The following is a 16,925-nucleotide window of genomic DNA, read 5'->3' on the forward strand; positions in this document are numbered from 1 at the left end:
CATGAGACCAATCAATCATTCTGGCTAAAATTCAGTGATCCATGTTTTCATCCACCAACAAACAAAATCCAAGTCCTGACAGTACCAGGTGCACGGATCAAGTTATAAAATTAATTATGTGAAATATTTATTGGAGCTCTTAAATTGGTCATCAAGACCGACTGTTTATCAAAACAGTAAAAAATGATTTGACATTATCAGCACATATCCTAATTAATATTCATGTGTTTCGTCACTTTGTGACGTCCCCACCACTTTTTAAAACAAAGTGACGCCCCTGCTTTCACACCAGACGCAGTAAACTATTTCTTTATGGACCTCGCTTTGTGCACAGGAGCACTGTCATCCTGGAACAGAAAAGGGCTCTCCCCAAACTGTTACCAAAAAGTTGGAACAGAATTTTTGTTTGCTGTAGCATTAAGATTTGTCTTAACTGGTATTACTGTAAGAGGCCTAGTCAAACATATTAGCTAGAAGGGGGGTGCCCACATACCTAGTGTATGGCCACTTAGTGTACTTTACAAATGCTTCACTACACTACATTACACAAGAAGAACATGAAGTAAAGCTGACTGGTCTGATAATTAAGCCAGCTCATAAACCAAGCAATCAACAGAATTTTGGATTGCCGGTGACCCACCAAGCTTCTGAACTAGCATATCAGCAAGATGTCCACCAGCATAAACCACCATGAACCTGCATGGAAATTCATACATGCTGGTCTAAACAGGTAGAATTGTTTATTCCGATTTTTAATTTTAATAAATGGACCTATTTATTGAACACTGATGTCTTTTATCATATTGCTGTTGCCACTGTTCTATAAAAGAATAACTCACTTTCACTATCATTGCTGTAATTTACCATGAAAGTTCACGTGAAAATAACATGGCCAGGGCAGTTTGATGACAAAGCGAGCTCTGTGTGAGAGCAGTTAGCTTACGGGACATGAAAGAGTGGCTCAATTAAACTTACACTCTCTTTTCATTCCAATTGAGAGGCATTTCTGGAGACGACAAGACTGGCATTGCCTCCTGTTGCTCTTGGTGATGACACAGACATTCCGAAACGGGCAGCAGAACTGTGTTGGTCGCTTCATGGCACGCCTTACAACAGGCAGAAACAAACATATAGGCATATGCTATAGTCAATTCCAGAGAGAGGCAACACTGCAGAACAAGAAATACACATGATACATGCCTGTCTACATGTATACATATACTGTATATGCTATTTAACCAGTAGTTATCATGCTTTTAAAAACCCTGAAAGCACCACTAGAAGCCAACAATTCCTGTACGACTGTTTAATACATACAATTTCTTGTGAAGTGTGTGGGTTGGTCACAAATTCACATGTGCAGCCCTTTAGTTATTTTCTCTTTTCAGATGTGGCTTTCAAAACTTTGACGTAAATCGCAATTGAATGGCGCTTTTACAGTATCTACAAGCTCTGTGTCATTCTGAAGGTCACATTTTGAGTTTAGGTGGACAGAGATTATTCCTGCAACATTACATTCAAGCACACTCAACAAACACATTTCAATAAACATCCCTGATATCCTGATAATTTAAAGTTCAAATTAAATGTAAAAATTTTAATTCTGCCATCATTTACTCTCTCTCATGTCATTCCTCTCTTCTTTGAAGCACAAAAGTGACATTTTTTAAAGAACATCCTGGTTGCTCTCTCACACATAATGAAAGTAAATGGAGACTGGATCTGCCAAGCTCAAAAAATTTGAAAAAGCACCTTTTAAGTAGCTCATACAACTTGTGCACTATATTCTGAAGCCATATGATAGCATTGTATGATGAACAAAAATTTAAGTTGTTATCCAATGAAAAGCTCTCAAATATAGCGCCTTTGATGTCAATGACCTTTGGTTATGCACACTCGAAAACCAGTGGTGTTGGGCCATGTTTGTTGTCCATATGATTTTTGTAGCCCATTTCAGAGCTTTGGTGAAGAGAAAAATGATCTGTGAATAACGTCTTAAATTTCAATCTGTTACTCACACAAAGCAATCATATGACTTCAGAAGACTTGGACTATAGCGCAAAAGCCGTATGTACTTCATTTGTGGTCCTTTTTTGGAGCTTGACAGACCCAGTCCCCATTCATTACATGGAAAAGAGCGGCCAGGATATTCTTAAAAACCTTACTTTTTGTGTTCCATGGAAGAGAGAAAGTCATGCAGGTTTGGAACAACATGAGGGTGAGTATCCAATGATATTGAATAAATGTAAAGTTTTGGTTGAACTATCCCTATTAAAAAATAACAAGAAAGAAAAACTTCTCTCTCTTTGTTATTATAAATGAGCCCCAAGTAAAGCTCTGTGAAGGCGTTACCCCTCCCTATATCCAAAGGCTGGCAAGTGAGCTGGATACTTCATAGCAAAAATTTGTGAAGAACATATAATCCTATTCTATTCTTAACCACAATTCCTCATCCACATTCCCCTTTCTCTCTGTAAGATTTTCAGCATGTCTGATTTTGTCTTATTATTAATGAATCAGTATACTCACCTGAAGAAGCCTTTGCAGCCCTCACAGGTCATGGCGTTAAAATGGTAGCCTGTGGATTTGTCACCACATACTTGACAAATTTTGGGCTCATCATCCTCTGTTTCCTCCTCGGACCCATCACCATGAATCGAATCACCCAGGGGAGAGAGCTCCTCCAGTTCTTTACTCATCCTGTGTATAGCAAGTACTGTAGCAAGAAGACACATGTCACATTATTACTCTTGCTCATTTGCACCCATATGTTCATCGTCTTATCAAGTGATATGACTTCATGTGCACTGTAAAAAGTGACAATGTGCAGTTGTTACCTTAACAAGCTACTGTATTTCTACCTGATCTGACCAAAACAAATTACATCCGTTTGTGCAAAATATGTAGTCAGGTTGGTTCAGTCATATTAAATATAATTTTTTAGACTTGAATATAAACGGTTAATTGAGATGTTGCCTGGAAAATTCACTGTGTATATTTTTGATGAGTAAATTAATAATCTGAAACAAAGAAAAAACATTAAACAGCCCAAATCACTATTTATTTTTTTTCTAAATTAACATTCACATAAACATAAACACATTTATTTAACTACATATTTAATTCATATCACTCTAAAGGCAAAGGCCTGCTAGAGGAAAACATTCCTATTCTAATCTAAAAAAATAAAAAAATAAAAATAAAACATGACATGACATGACATTATTTAAAATGTATTTTAATTACAAAATAATGGTTTGTTATTATTATGAATTGTGTTTAACACCCTAGTTGAAACGCTTCCAAAAGATAGATGGAAGAGAGAGTATAACATTTATAAAATATTTAAAAGGAAGGTATTTGGTAATGCAATGTAAATTTAAAGAAATTCTCCTTTCATTTCAGTTGACAAATGAAATAACATTGCATTAAATGGTTTGGCATGATTTTAATATGAACATGCTCTGGTGCATCCCTATAAGCAAATATTGTCCACCTGTGCATGAGTCACCACTAAATGCCTCCTTTAATTTTTATTAAAACAATGGCAAGCACGTTGCAAAAGTGAATTAAACTCACAAACATTCCAGAAACGCAATAATTCACATTAATTATTCACACAACTTACACCATCTAAATAAACTACCCCTTCAAGGCTAAAATTCTGTAAAATTCAATAATACATGTAAAAATCACCACTGAAGCACTCCACAGTAAGTAGTACGCCAAATCACTCTGACTACCTGTGTTTAATAAAACATAAAATAGAGTAAAAGGTGTTCAGAGTTTAGGCAACATACCCTTTACATGATCTATGTACTGCAGAAATGTATAATGTGTGCACCAGGGCAAGACATTTATCCTAAATCAGCTCTTGGCAGAATACAGTGCATACACTCTCAGCAATACCAAACAAAGCTGAAATTATGTGTTGCCATGGCATCCAAGTGGGACCACTACACAGTGGTCAAGTCAGACTCCATTGCTAAACCATAATACTAAGAAGCCTACAACATAATTGTCTATAGGATTATTCAGGATTGGGTGAGTGTTCATTTCACTTTAAAGGGAAAACGGAAAACACTTAAAAGGGAATAGAACTGGAGTCCAAATACAAAATACATTGATCTTTTTCTTATTACTATACTGTTGTCATATTTAATATGATTTTTCATCAATACATGCAAGCAATTCACATTTACATTTATTCATTTAGCAAATGATTTAAACCAAAACTATAAACGATAATAAAACTAAGCGATGCAATCAAAGGAGGAAACAATAAAACTGATGCCACATAAATTTCCAAAAGTGCAATTAGGCTATGAGTTAAAGTAATAGTTCAGAATTTTCAGAATATAAATAAGAATATAATATAAATGTAAATAATAATAATACAGGAGAATATAATTCTTCATCTCTTCCGCAACCCGTTTAACCAATATAATACCCTTCACAACCTTTTGTGCTCAATAAATAAGATTTCTAAGAGGATTCCCATAACCTCCTGAGACCCCTGTTTCACTGCTGTGTGCATTTTCCATTTCCCTTTTTGATTTGTAACTAGTAGCACCTAATAAACATCCAAAAAAACAAAAAAACAAAAAACACGAGCAAATGATTTTCCTAAAAATTAATGCCAAAATATGTGGACAGCTGGACTAGGTTTAAATAATATCAGGCTATAGAAAGATTTTTTTATCAAATTGTTTATTATGTTTTCAGGAGTGTTGGTTATTCATATTTTTAGACGTTACAGACATTACATCAGAAATTATCATAATTAATTCTACTGTATAGGATGCTCCCTTACTCTCTATATAGTGAATAACTTAACATCCAGTGTGCTGTCTGTCTGCACTGGTCTCAGAACAGTTCAAAATGCACCTTATTTTCATCCTAACTCTATATGAAGCCTCTGAAGCAACATTTTTCAGCTTTTGAATGAACCCATGGAATCTCAATGTGATAATGCACAGTAAATAGTAAACAGAGGATTTCTTAGGAAAACATGCGCTAAAGTGCACATTAGTGTACATTTAGTTTAGCAGTCTGGCTTTCCACAATAAATCGCTCAAATTTTTAAAATTGTATATCAGATGAAACTAGAGACTCTAATCATTTGACTCAAACAGGTTTCAATGTAAAAACCTAATTAGGATTCTTACCAGATGTAGTTTTGTTGGCGTTTCTCCCAAAGACAAACTCAGCTGTGATCGGCGCCATTTTGTTTTGTCACATGACTCCGTACGTCGAAAGTTTAACCTTTTACTGACAACACAGAGTCTCCTGAACTGAGATCAGTCAGTGTAAATGAAATTAAATTATGCGTTGCTTACAGCAAAGGCAAAGTACAACGTCCATGCATGTGTACGTGGGGGTCACACGAGAATAAAATAAATTGAAACTCTAATTAATCCTTAAAGGTTAGTTCACCCAAAACTGTCATCATTTACTCAACCTTGTGTCATTCTAAACATGTATGACTGAAGCAGGATGTTAGCCTCAGTCACCATTCACTTTCACTGTATGGATAGGGTCAGACATCCCGTTTTTTCCGGGACAGTCCCGTATTTAAGCACTTTTTCTAGTGTCCCGACTTATTCTGAAAAAATAAAATTTTCTCCCGTATTTCTCTATCGCCTATGCAACTTTCTCAGTCACGTGAGTATTCTAATCAAAGGTAGCCAAGGATATGGCTTGTAAAACCAATAAAATCACACTGTGTTATTTGAAATACATGATTGGACTCAAGATGGCGCCGTGTATGGCTGCTGCATTGCGAGCTCCGACATAACATAGTAGTGTTTTGTTTGTTTTGTTCACAATTCTTATGTTTTTTTGTTTTGGATGTTGTCTGCCTTATTGTCTACGACAGACAAACACTTTTGGACATTGGTTCAGCAATTTCGCACCGTAAACCGGACTTCAAATTCCTCAATGCCGACCCGCTGTTTACAAACACGCCAGTGGAGCCCTTTGTCGGCAGTCCGGACGCGGAAACGCAAAAGGAAAAGGGGAAACAGAGCCGGCGTTCTCATCAGAGTAAGATGCCGCGCAAATCGACCCCTGCTACCCACTATTCTACTGGCAAATGTTCAGTCTCTGGATAACAAGCTCTGCGAGCTGAAAGCGCGGATCTCTTTTCAACGAGAGACAAGGGACTGCTGCATTATCTGCCTAACAGAAACTTGGATGTCTGCGGAGATTCCAGACTCAGCCATTGAACCCGCGGGGTTCTCCGTGCACCGAGCGGACAGAGCGAAAGACCTCTCAGGTAAAAGCAGAGGTGGTGGTGTATGTTTTATGATCAACAAATCCTGGTGTGATCAGAAGAACGTTCATTCTATCAAGTCTTTCTGCTCTCCTGATCTGGAATTTCTCATGCTTCTGTGTCGACCATTCTGGCTACCGTGGGAATTCACAGCAGTCATTATCACAGCTGTGTACATCCCCCCACAAGCCGACACAGACCGGGCACTCAAGGAACTGTATGGGAGTATAAGCAAGCAGGAAACCGCGCACCCTGAGGCCGCGTTCATTGTGACCGGGGACTTTAATAAAGCCAGTTTCAAATCAGTCGCACCAAAATACCACCAGCACATTATTTTCAACACACGAGGGGACCGGGTTTTGGACCATTGCTACTCTCCCTTCCGGGATGGCTACAAATCCCTCCCCCGCCCACCATTTGGCAAATCGGACCACTCTTCCATTCTGCTTCTGCCCGCTTACAGGCAGAAACTGAAACAGGAAGCACCCACCCTCAGAACGATCCAGTGCTGGTCGGACCAATCAGACTCTGCGCTACAGGACTGTTTTGATCACACGGACTAGGAGATGTTCCGGTCCGCCTCTGATGACGACATCGAGCTTTACGCTGATAGCGTAATGTGTTTCATCAAAAAGTGCGTGGAGGACGTGGTTTCCGACCAGAACAATACGGATCTATCCAAACCAGAAACCATGGATAAATAGCGAAGTTCGCGCAGCACTTAATGTGTGGACCTCCGCTTTCAATTCCGGGAAAGCGGAGGAGCATAAACAAGCCAGTTATCAGAACAGCAAAACGCCAGTACAGGATCAAGACTGAAGGACAGTTTAACACCACCAACTCTAGAAGCATGTGGCAGGGAATAAACATCATCACGGACTTTAAAGGGAATAAAAACTCCGTCATGAACGCCGCTGCCTCTCTCCCGGATGAGCTAAATACTTTTTATGCTCGTTTTGAGGGAAATAACACTGCCCTCGCGGAGAGAGCTCTCGCGGCCGAAGCTACAGAGGTTAGTTCACTCTCCGTCTCTGTAGCGGATGTAAACCGATCCTTCTGACGGGTGAATATCCGCAAAGCCGCGGGCCCAGACGGCATTCCGGGCCGCGTCATCAGAGTGTGTGCGAACCAGCTGGCTGTTGTTTTTACAGACATTTTCAACCTTTCCCTCTCTTTGTCTGTAGTCCCCACATGCTTTAAAACATCCACCATTGTGCCTGTTCCAAAACAATCAAAAATAACTTGCTTTGACCCCCATCATCAGCAAATGCTTTGAGAGACTAATCAGAGATTACATCTGCTCTGTGCTGCCTCTCTCTCTTGACCCATTGCAGTTTGCTTACCGCAACAACCGCTCCACTGATGATGCCATTGCATCTACAATACACACTGCTCTCTCCCACCTGGAAAAAAAGAACACTTATGTGAGAATGCTGTTTGTAGACTACAGCTCAGCATTCAACACCATAGTGCCCTCCAAGCTAGATGAGAAACTCCGGGCTCTGGGCTTAAACAGCTCGCTGTGCAGCTGGATCCTGGACTTCCTGTCAAGCAGACGCCAGGTGGTTAGAATAGGCAGCAACATCTCCTCATCACTGACCCTCAACACTGGAGCCCCACAGGGCTGTGTTCTCAGCCCACTCTTGTATTCCTTGTACACACATGACTGTATGGCAACACATAGCTCCAATGCCATCATTAAGTTTGCTGATGACACGACGGTGGTAGGTCTGATCACTGACAATGATGAAACAGCCTGCAGAGAGGAGGTGCACACTCTGACACACTGGTGTCAGGAGCACAACCTCTCCCTCAACATCAGTAAGACAAAGGAGCTTGTGGTGGACTTCAGGAGAAGAGACAGAGAACACAGTCCCATCACCATCAATGGAGCACCAGTGGAGAGAGTCAGCAGCTTCAAGTTCCTGGGTGTCCACATCACTGAGGAACTCACATGGTCCATCCACACTGAAGTCGTTGTGAAGAAGGCTCATCAGCGCCTCTTCTTCCTGAGATGGCTGAGGAAGTTTGGAATGAACCACCACATCCTCACACGGTTCTACACCTGCACTGTAGAGAGCATCCTGACTGGCTGCATCTCCGCCTGGTACGGCAATAGCACCGCCCACAACCGCAAAGCACTGCAAAGGGTGGTGCGAACTGCCTGACACATCATCGGAGGTGAGCTTCCCTCCCTCCAGGAAATATATACCAGGCGGTGTGTGAAAAAAGCTCGGAGGATCATCAGAGACTCCAGCCACCCGAGCCATGGGCTGTTCTCACTGCTTCCATCAGACAGGCGGTATCAGGACCCGCACCAGCTGACTCCATGATCGCTTCTTCCCCCAAGCAATCAGACTTTTGAACTCTTGATCTCCCACGATCAAAATTCATCAGCACTGCACTTTATTACCCTTACTCTTATATCTCACACCGGACTGTCATAAATTATATTATTATTATATTATATTCTCTCTTAACAACTGACTATCAACCGACAGCCTGAATGTCAATACAGTACAATACAACCTACTGTACATTCTATATATACTACTATATATACTTTTTTATATATTTTTTTTTTGTTGAATAATGTGAATCTATATTGTGTGTATTGTATATTGTACAGTGTATGTTTTTATTTGTATATTGTTGTGTGTAATTATGTGTATATCAGATGTTTAAATTGTGTTGTGTAAATCTGATGTTTATTGTAAATTGGTATATGTCTCATCACTGTCACGACTGCTATGTTGATCGGAACTGCACCCAAGAATTTCACACACCATTGCACTTGTGTATATGGCTGTGTGACAATAAAAGTGATTTGATTTGATTTTGATTTTGATTGGATTAAACTATCCAATCACAATCCCCTATCAATAGACATCCAGTTAGTGAACTGATTGAAGAGTCAGTTTGAAAGAACACACAGATGAAATTGCAGCTGGAAAAATGTCAAGGAAGCGTGCATATAAATTTAATGAGGATCTTCAAAAAGAGTTTCAATAAAAAAATTAAAAAAGGAGTCACAGACAGAGCCTAGCAAAGTGAGGTGTGAGATTTGTGGAGCTCGCTTTTCCATCTGTACCTTTAACTCAGTGGTTCTCAACTGGTTTTGCTTCAGGACCCAGATTTTACATTGGAAATCAAGTGGCGACACACCATAGTAAAAACATAACCTGTATTTAATGTATCCTGGGTCACATTTCCTTTTATGTTGCATAGTTTTGTTCATGGTTTTCAAGTACAAGGACATGCATCAAGTGGCATTATTTTTGTTGTTGACGTCAACAACAAAAGCAACAGGAAGTTTTCTCTCCCCCTTTTAAAAACTGAAGAGCATATTTACTTATATGAGCCCATTATTATCCCGTTTGTTTCCTAATTTCAAACATAATTCAAATAGAACATACATATTACACAGGAGGAAAGGCTTTCTTTTTTATCAAAAAATAAATACTAGCTGAAACACATCTTGAAAAGTGCCACTGTTGATATAAAATGAGGTCTAATAGATTCTACCTTTAGATTATTTCATATGAAACTATAACATTTTGTCAAAATATAAGTTACTTTTACTCATGTAAAATCGTGAAACAATTTTGTAAAGGTGATGATGTATACTGAAAAAAAAAATAGCACAAACACAGTGTTGCTCTTCTCCTCCTCAGTGCTGTTTGGCATGTCAGGGCTGCCTACTGTTTGAGAGGTTCGACTTGACTTTCTCCGTAATGCTTTAAACTAGAAAAGTCTCACTAGAATTGAAATTGGTCACATCAGTTTTGAGGTCTGCGCTCCACAATATCGAGGGAAGCCCAGTTGTTGCACGTGCGCACCTATATCATGATCTCGAGCTGGTTCCATTACACTCGTGTGAACGTGCAGATGAGAAGCCTTTCGCTGATTGCAAGATTATCATTAAATCTGCCTCGGCAGTCCTAAATAGGCTATCACTTGGGCGGCTGCCAAAATATCTTTGTAGGGCTTTACTGGTTGTTTAGATCAGTGTTACTATCAGAAATAATTGGTAATTATTTCTGTAGTTATTAATCAATATTTAAATTAATTAATTGGATCTAACTCATTAAAACCTCATATGGGACTCCAGTAAATGTAGTGTGCTACGTTTAGGAGCAAGTTTGGTTATTGGCAATAATTAATAATTATCAAAGATAATTATTAATTACAAAAATCAATAGAACATTGATGAGAATCAATTTTAGCTTTTTTTAATCCTTTAAAATCAACACTTATCAAAGATAATCGTTAATTGTTAACATCGATGAAACATTAATTACAATTAACACTAGCTTATTGATCATTCAAATTCAATCAAAGATAATTATCAATTATCAAAAATCAATAGAATATTAATAAGGATTAACATTGACGGGGCACCACCCTGAAATCAGGGACTAATAACCGAATATTAAAACAGTCTCAATATTAGATTGTTTTCTTAGGAAAATCGACATCCGAAGAATATCGATTTTCAGGAAAAAAACAATGAATGAAGGTTTGAATCCGAGCACTGACATCCCGTCAGCATGACACAGGCGTATGCAAAACAAACCAAAACACTTCTCTTTGTAATATAAACAAAGTTTATTTATGCAGTAATATCAATTAATAATTAATACAATGCAGTCAATAAACTTCCGACTTACAACTACAAACTAAACAGTGATATGATTAGATATGGAAATAAAACTAATCCTATAACACATAAGGTGTGTGTGTGTGTCAGTGTGGTTAGTGAGAGAGAGAGAGAGAGAGAGAGAGAGATTATTAAGTGACAGCCCGAAAGCTGATTTCGCGATAGCTGGAGATAAAGCAGCCGTGTTCATCACTCAGAGACGCAGTTTTACGAGCGGGGCTCGTAAAAGTCCCTTGTTATTTGACTCTTTAATGGATGAACTCAGTTGCTGTCTCACCCGCGATGGCGAAAATGCACAACAGTCCAATTTGGTTGGACCACAATACAGCAAAACAAATTCGTGATAATTAATACCCTGAGTATTAATAATTAGCGGACATGGCGGTCCGTAAACTGTACAAGCAAAAACCTTGAAACACAAGAATAACACACTATCTCTGCCCAGACGTAAACCTCTTACTTGAATCGCATGAGGACACAGGTAGAATGTGTTTTCCTCTGTCCTTTAACTTTGACCCGGTTCCTTGAGGCTCGGGTGATGACGGGGGGGGGGGCGTTTCCTCGCGCTGTCGGCGGGCGGTACGGCTGTTGATTCTCGGCGGGCTGGCGGAGAACTCAGAAATGTCGACTTGATTGAAGATGGAAGAGAAATCTTTAATCTCTTCACTTCTGCAGGCCAACGGATGAAGATGCGAATTGCTCGGCGGTCTCCTTCGGATCCGTTAGAGTGTTCGGTTGAACACAGAGTAATCTCAACTCGTCCAGCGAGATGGAGATTGTATGGCTACAGTTTCAAGTCGGACATTACTTCCTTATGCCACGAGGCTGCACCGGAGAGCAGCAAAAAAACTACGTCCGTATGGAAGCAACTTTGGAAGCATTTCAGAATTATTTGAAGTCCTGATGATGTCATGTTTGAGGGACGTTCTGTTGTGTGCCTCATCCAATAGTTTTTGAGAGCTCGATCCTTTAGAGGGCAAGGCTTCATGGATCTATAGTCTGTTTTGGACTCCCTTTGTTTGATTTTGGCGCAATTTTTATCAGTACAATTTACGACTTAGAAGGAGGGGGCTTGAGGAATGTTTATATGACTGTTAGGCCTGCCTTTGTCTTCTATCTGAATACATGAGGCCCAACATCTTCAATGGGAGAACCATGGCATTGTTCTTTCCCTGCTGTCCGCGACCCAGTCCAAATAGACCTGCTACCCACCAGTTGAGAAACACTGCTTTAACTCACACACACACTCACTTATGTCAGACCCCTCGTCTCGCTTCTCTCTGACATTTTCTCTGCAAGTTGACGAGTCTGACAGGCAGTCGAGGAGGAAAGGAGATGCGCACGCGCAGGTGAGATTCTCCGTCCGGTTGCATTTTTTTCTCAATACCGTAGATAAGCAAATGTAGATGGTATGATAACCGTCAATATTCATACCGTGGTATACCGTGAAACCAGTATACCGCTGCAGCCCTACATGCGAGCGGATGATTTCTTTTGTGCAGTGAGAAACTTTTATTCAGCATCGTTGGATTACCTTCAAAATTGGAGCCGCTCATTGGAGTACAAGGTGACAACAGTTACAGATGCAGATGCACCCTCTACTTCGCATTGATCTGTGCCTGGGTAAGGGTATGTCAATTTAATTTTTGCTTGGAGGGGGCTGTCCCGTTTTCCACAAGCAGGTATCTGGTCACCCTATGTATGGGTAAAAGATGCAATGAAAGTGAAAGGTGACTGAGGCTAACATTCTGCCTCATAACATTGTTTCATGGAAGAAAGAAGGTCATACCATGGTCTGGAATAACATGAGGTTGAGTAAATGATGATAGGATTTTCAGTTTTGAATTTTCAGTATTACTTTAACTGTTCTCTAACTGCTATCATATATCTTAACATTTATTGTTATTAATTTGTCCTTGATTAGAGCACCCCAGGGTTTATTTCCACTTTCAAGGCACACAAATAGTGACTTATATAATAACAAAACCAAAGGAAGCCAGCTAGATAGCATACTGACCTATTTTACTGCTAGAAAAGATTAAAGACCACATTAAATCAAAATGAAAGTTTTGCTGTTTAGTCCATATAGCTTTAAGGTCATCTATCTGCTAGTGTACTTCTAAACATTGACAAAATTTGTTTTCAGAAGATATAAGCATTTAAAATCTACAGTCTCTCTTCCGGCTAAAAAAAAAACAAGCAAAACCATAATGTCACATAGTGTCACAGTCTCTCCCTCATGTTTTTCAAGGACTCTTATTTTGAATTTTTCCCCCTGACTACATTTCCCAGAATTCACAGCCCTCAGCACATCCATCTGTTCCCTATCATCCTCACCTGTCCTCCATTCCATCATCTGCCCTTGTTTGTATAAATACCCTCCTGTTTTGTTCATCCAGTGTCAGTCTTTGAAGTGTTACATTGTGTTAAGTTTTGATGTTATGCTTTATTGTTTGTTCCACTCCAGCAATTGTTATTAAAAGATTTAAAGTATCTACTCCTACGTCTCCTCTCTTCCACTCCAAGAACCCAGCGTTACACATAGGGCCTAAGAAACTTTGTCCAATCAAATACTTTCTAGAACGAGAACGCGTGCTGATGATGCCTTCGCAACGCACTTCGAAGGGAGCACAATCCATGCTGTAGAGTCGTTCCAAACAGATTTTCCAATAAAAATCACTTATAAAGTTAGTTGTGAATGACCGTTATCACCTTTCAGCTCTCTGAAGCTCTCACAGTGAAGGTTAATTTTCTTAGAAGGAAATAGGGCATAGGGATGATCCCTTCTGATTAGAGCTGGCCAACGCCAGCTTCCGTTTGCTTCTGTTTTTTCTGAGGTTTCTTGGGATTTACAGCTCGAGTAGGAAATACGTTAACAGACCAAAGAAAACTGCACTCATCGAGGCACTTCAAGGTGACTTTAAATTGCAGTTAAAAGAGCAAGTATTTAAAGACATGATTACAAAACCTTGAAGCTAACAGGTTATGTAGTCTGAAGGTGAACATCTGTTAGGTCAGCCTACAGCCTAAGTTCACTGTCTGGGTCCAAAGAGCAATAACCTGCTAATTTAGTAATGTGAGTGTTTTCCTGTGGCTTTTTATGCGATCTAAGCACATGTCTTGGTTTGTCATTATGGAGAGAATGTGCTGATTCCTTCCCCCACAGCTCCAATTTCCCTCTGCTTATCTGCTAATTCTAAACATTAGCTATGCACAATGGGGAGGGAGGGGGGTTGTACTAGCTTGTTTTGATTATTGGGGGGGGTTTCCCCCATCCCTCCTGGAATCTACGTCCTTAGCTACGCGTCTACCTTTTCTCTTTGCACCTTTATTCACCTTCCCCAATTCCTTTGTGGAACAACCACACTAAGTACACTCTGGATTGTTTAGGATTTGCATTGTGAAATTACATTTTGTTAGAAAAGCTCTGAAAATCAGCAATTCTTCACCAAATCCCAACTTCACAAAAGTACTATGCAACAGGCTAGAAAATCGACATCAATTCTACATCAGCTAGTTATTATCAGCTAATTTGTGGACACAAGAATAACCTGGGTTCAACTTACAGCTGACACAAATTTCTCAATTACAACAAATTTGTTCAAATACAATAAATGAACACTTGTAGGAAACTGGGATGTTATTATATTTTATATTAAGCTTTGTAAATATTACATCTATTTTTTTCCCTAAATCACTGTAAAATGCAGAGGGTGGTTTTACCTGTTTAATCTTAGATAGGCTAGTTGCCACATTATAAAAACTTCAGCATTTAAAGAAACATTACAAATTTTTTTTTGTGAAATCAAGATGCTCATTCTTCTGATATCGTAAAGGATTTTACTGCAAAATTAAGCAATAAATCAGGAGAGGCAATGCATTACAGTGTTTTCTTAGGCACAACACAGAGTAAAGTTGCTTTTATAGAACGGTAAATGTTTAACTGTTTACTTCTATAAAATGGTGGCAACAGCACTATGATAAAATATTATTACAAGAATAAACAATTCTTCAGACAAGTAATATATGGGGATGAACTGAAATGGAATTCCCGGGCAGACACAATCATTCACAGCTGGTTGTGGCCAGTACCAATAACCAATAATTTTACTTTTAGCGTTTTGACCCTTTAAACTGGAACTGCTAGCTAATTAATTAAAAACCACTCACTTGAAATACTGTGTCGTTTAAAAGCTTGGAATCTGAACTTCACAATCTTTCCAACTTTTCAAATTCTGCTATTTAAGGTTTGGCAGATGTAACGTGAGCCAGAAGTGTGGCTTTATTACAGAAATTACATGAAACATAAAATAAACATGGCATATCGTTACGAACAGCAGATGTTCCCAATTAACTGAAACAAGTCCTGAAACAACATAACACATAACCTGGCTACACACTGTGTGTGTAAGCGCACTGACTTTTGAGACTGCCTGACAAGGAGAGATGCCACAGGCAGTCAAAATAATACTGGTGGTAATTCCAGTATTGGCAAAACAATTATATTTTAATTTTCCCAATAAAATGGCCACTGAAAATATCACGGACACTTAGGAAAACTGGCATTCTTTTTTATTACTGCATTTTATGAAACCATTGCAGTGATCTCAATAGAATAAAAAATATTCTAAAATATTATATGAGTAAAATGTTCTCTTTCTCTCTAGTATATATACTGTTCGCACCAGTGTTTCCTACAGAATTTAAAATTACAGATTCATTGTGTTTTTGTACTGTTAATACCATCATCCAAAACGACACATCTGTCAGTACGTATACATGCACAGTTAAAATCGAGCTACAGTGGGTTTTTGTTTAGTACAGCCATAGACTTTTTCTGTCTATCCAAATATTTACATGACACAATACGCAATTGAATAATTGAAGGAAGGACGTCAGCTGAGGAACTGCTGTCTTTCAGAGCTCACAGAGGCCAATTGTGGTCCGATTAACATGCATACTGAATGAACCCATGCTACAATTGCATTATCTAGGTCTGTTGGTCTGACTTCCCAGAAATCTGACTGGAAGTCCAAATGAAACTTTAAACTTTTAAAATACACTTTAACGTTTTGTGTCAAATGTGCAAAACGTCACATTTGGGCCAGATTCAGCTGCTGTATGAATGTATCCTGACTAGTTTTGTGATGTGCATTTACACTTCATTATTTTCGCATCAGTGTTCTTCACTAATATATACCATTTCATTTAAATGCATTTATCTTTTTCATTTTTCTCTCAAGGCATCATAAGTTACTCAATGCTTCTTTGTGTTTAATTGCAATGGTTGTTGATGAGCTACTGTTTGACAGAGGATATTCAAGTGTTCATTATTCACAGACATGTCTTTCCATTGACTGAAGTTCTACAAAGAACTTCCATTTAACATTTCTAAACCTCTGCTCTCTTTGATAATGTCATATGCCTGACAAATTGTTCTGTAGTTCAACCTTTAATAATTGTAATTATGACAAATTATTTTAACTGTGGGGTTTATGAAAAAATATGAATTCCACATTCCATTGATATAGTGTTTTTAAAAAAAGGCGTTAATGTTAAAATGCTGCTTTGTACATGGGGAAATTACCAGGAAGTTCAAAAAATAAGTGCAATTATATAACCAACAGTCAAACCTATTGAAATTCTATTGTTGTAGAGGGGGTGGGGGGGAGAGAGAGACAGGAAGAATGAGAGAGAGAGAGAGAGATGGGGAAGGGACAGTGAACACTCACTAAAATCACATTAGGGATTGCAACAGCCTGCTGTGGCACTCCACTGCATTAGTAAAGGTGAAAATCAAATACTTTTTGAATGGTCTCTGGCATACAATTACACATGGAATGCTTGATACATTGCAGAGATTTGAAGAATTAAATCTAACTTAATTGATTACATACATGCAATATACCTAACTAGATGTGAATTTCCTGAAGGAAATACCAGTGCTTCCATGGCAGTAAAGGAGCAGTGTTAGTAAAGTTTATGTTTTAG

General features: G+C 38.9%; 1 protein-coding gene across 1 annotated transcript in view; it reads right to left on the minus strand.

The window, feature by feature from the left end:
* The window catches only part of LOC127447047 (nuclear receptor subfamily 1 group I member 3-like), a 57,777-nt gene that overhangs the window by 32,647 nt on the left and 8,205 nt on the right, over nt 1-16,925 (minus strand). The window contains exons 2-3 of the mRNA XM_051708533.1: nt 2,530-2,716; nt 976-1,106 (exon numbers count right to left, since the gene is read on the minus strand). Coding sequence (XP_051564493.1) covers nt 976-1,106; nt 2,530-2,699 — 301 coding nt within the window. The 5' untranslated portion in view covers nt 2,700-2,716. The remainder of the gene's footprint in view (nt 1-975; nt 1,107-2,529; nt 2,717-16,925) is intronic.

The sequence above is a fragment of the Myxocyprinus asiaticus genome, chromosome 10, assembly GCF_019703515.2.
Source record: "Myxocyprinus asiaticus isolate MX2 ecotype Aquarium Trade chromosome 10, UBuf_Myxa_2, whole genome shotgun sequence".
NCBI classification, from domain to species: Eukaryota; Metazoa; Chordata; class Actinopteri; order Cypriniformes; family Catostomidae; genus Myxocyprinus; species Myxocyprinus asiaticus.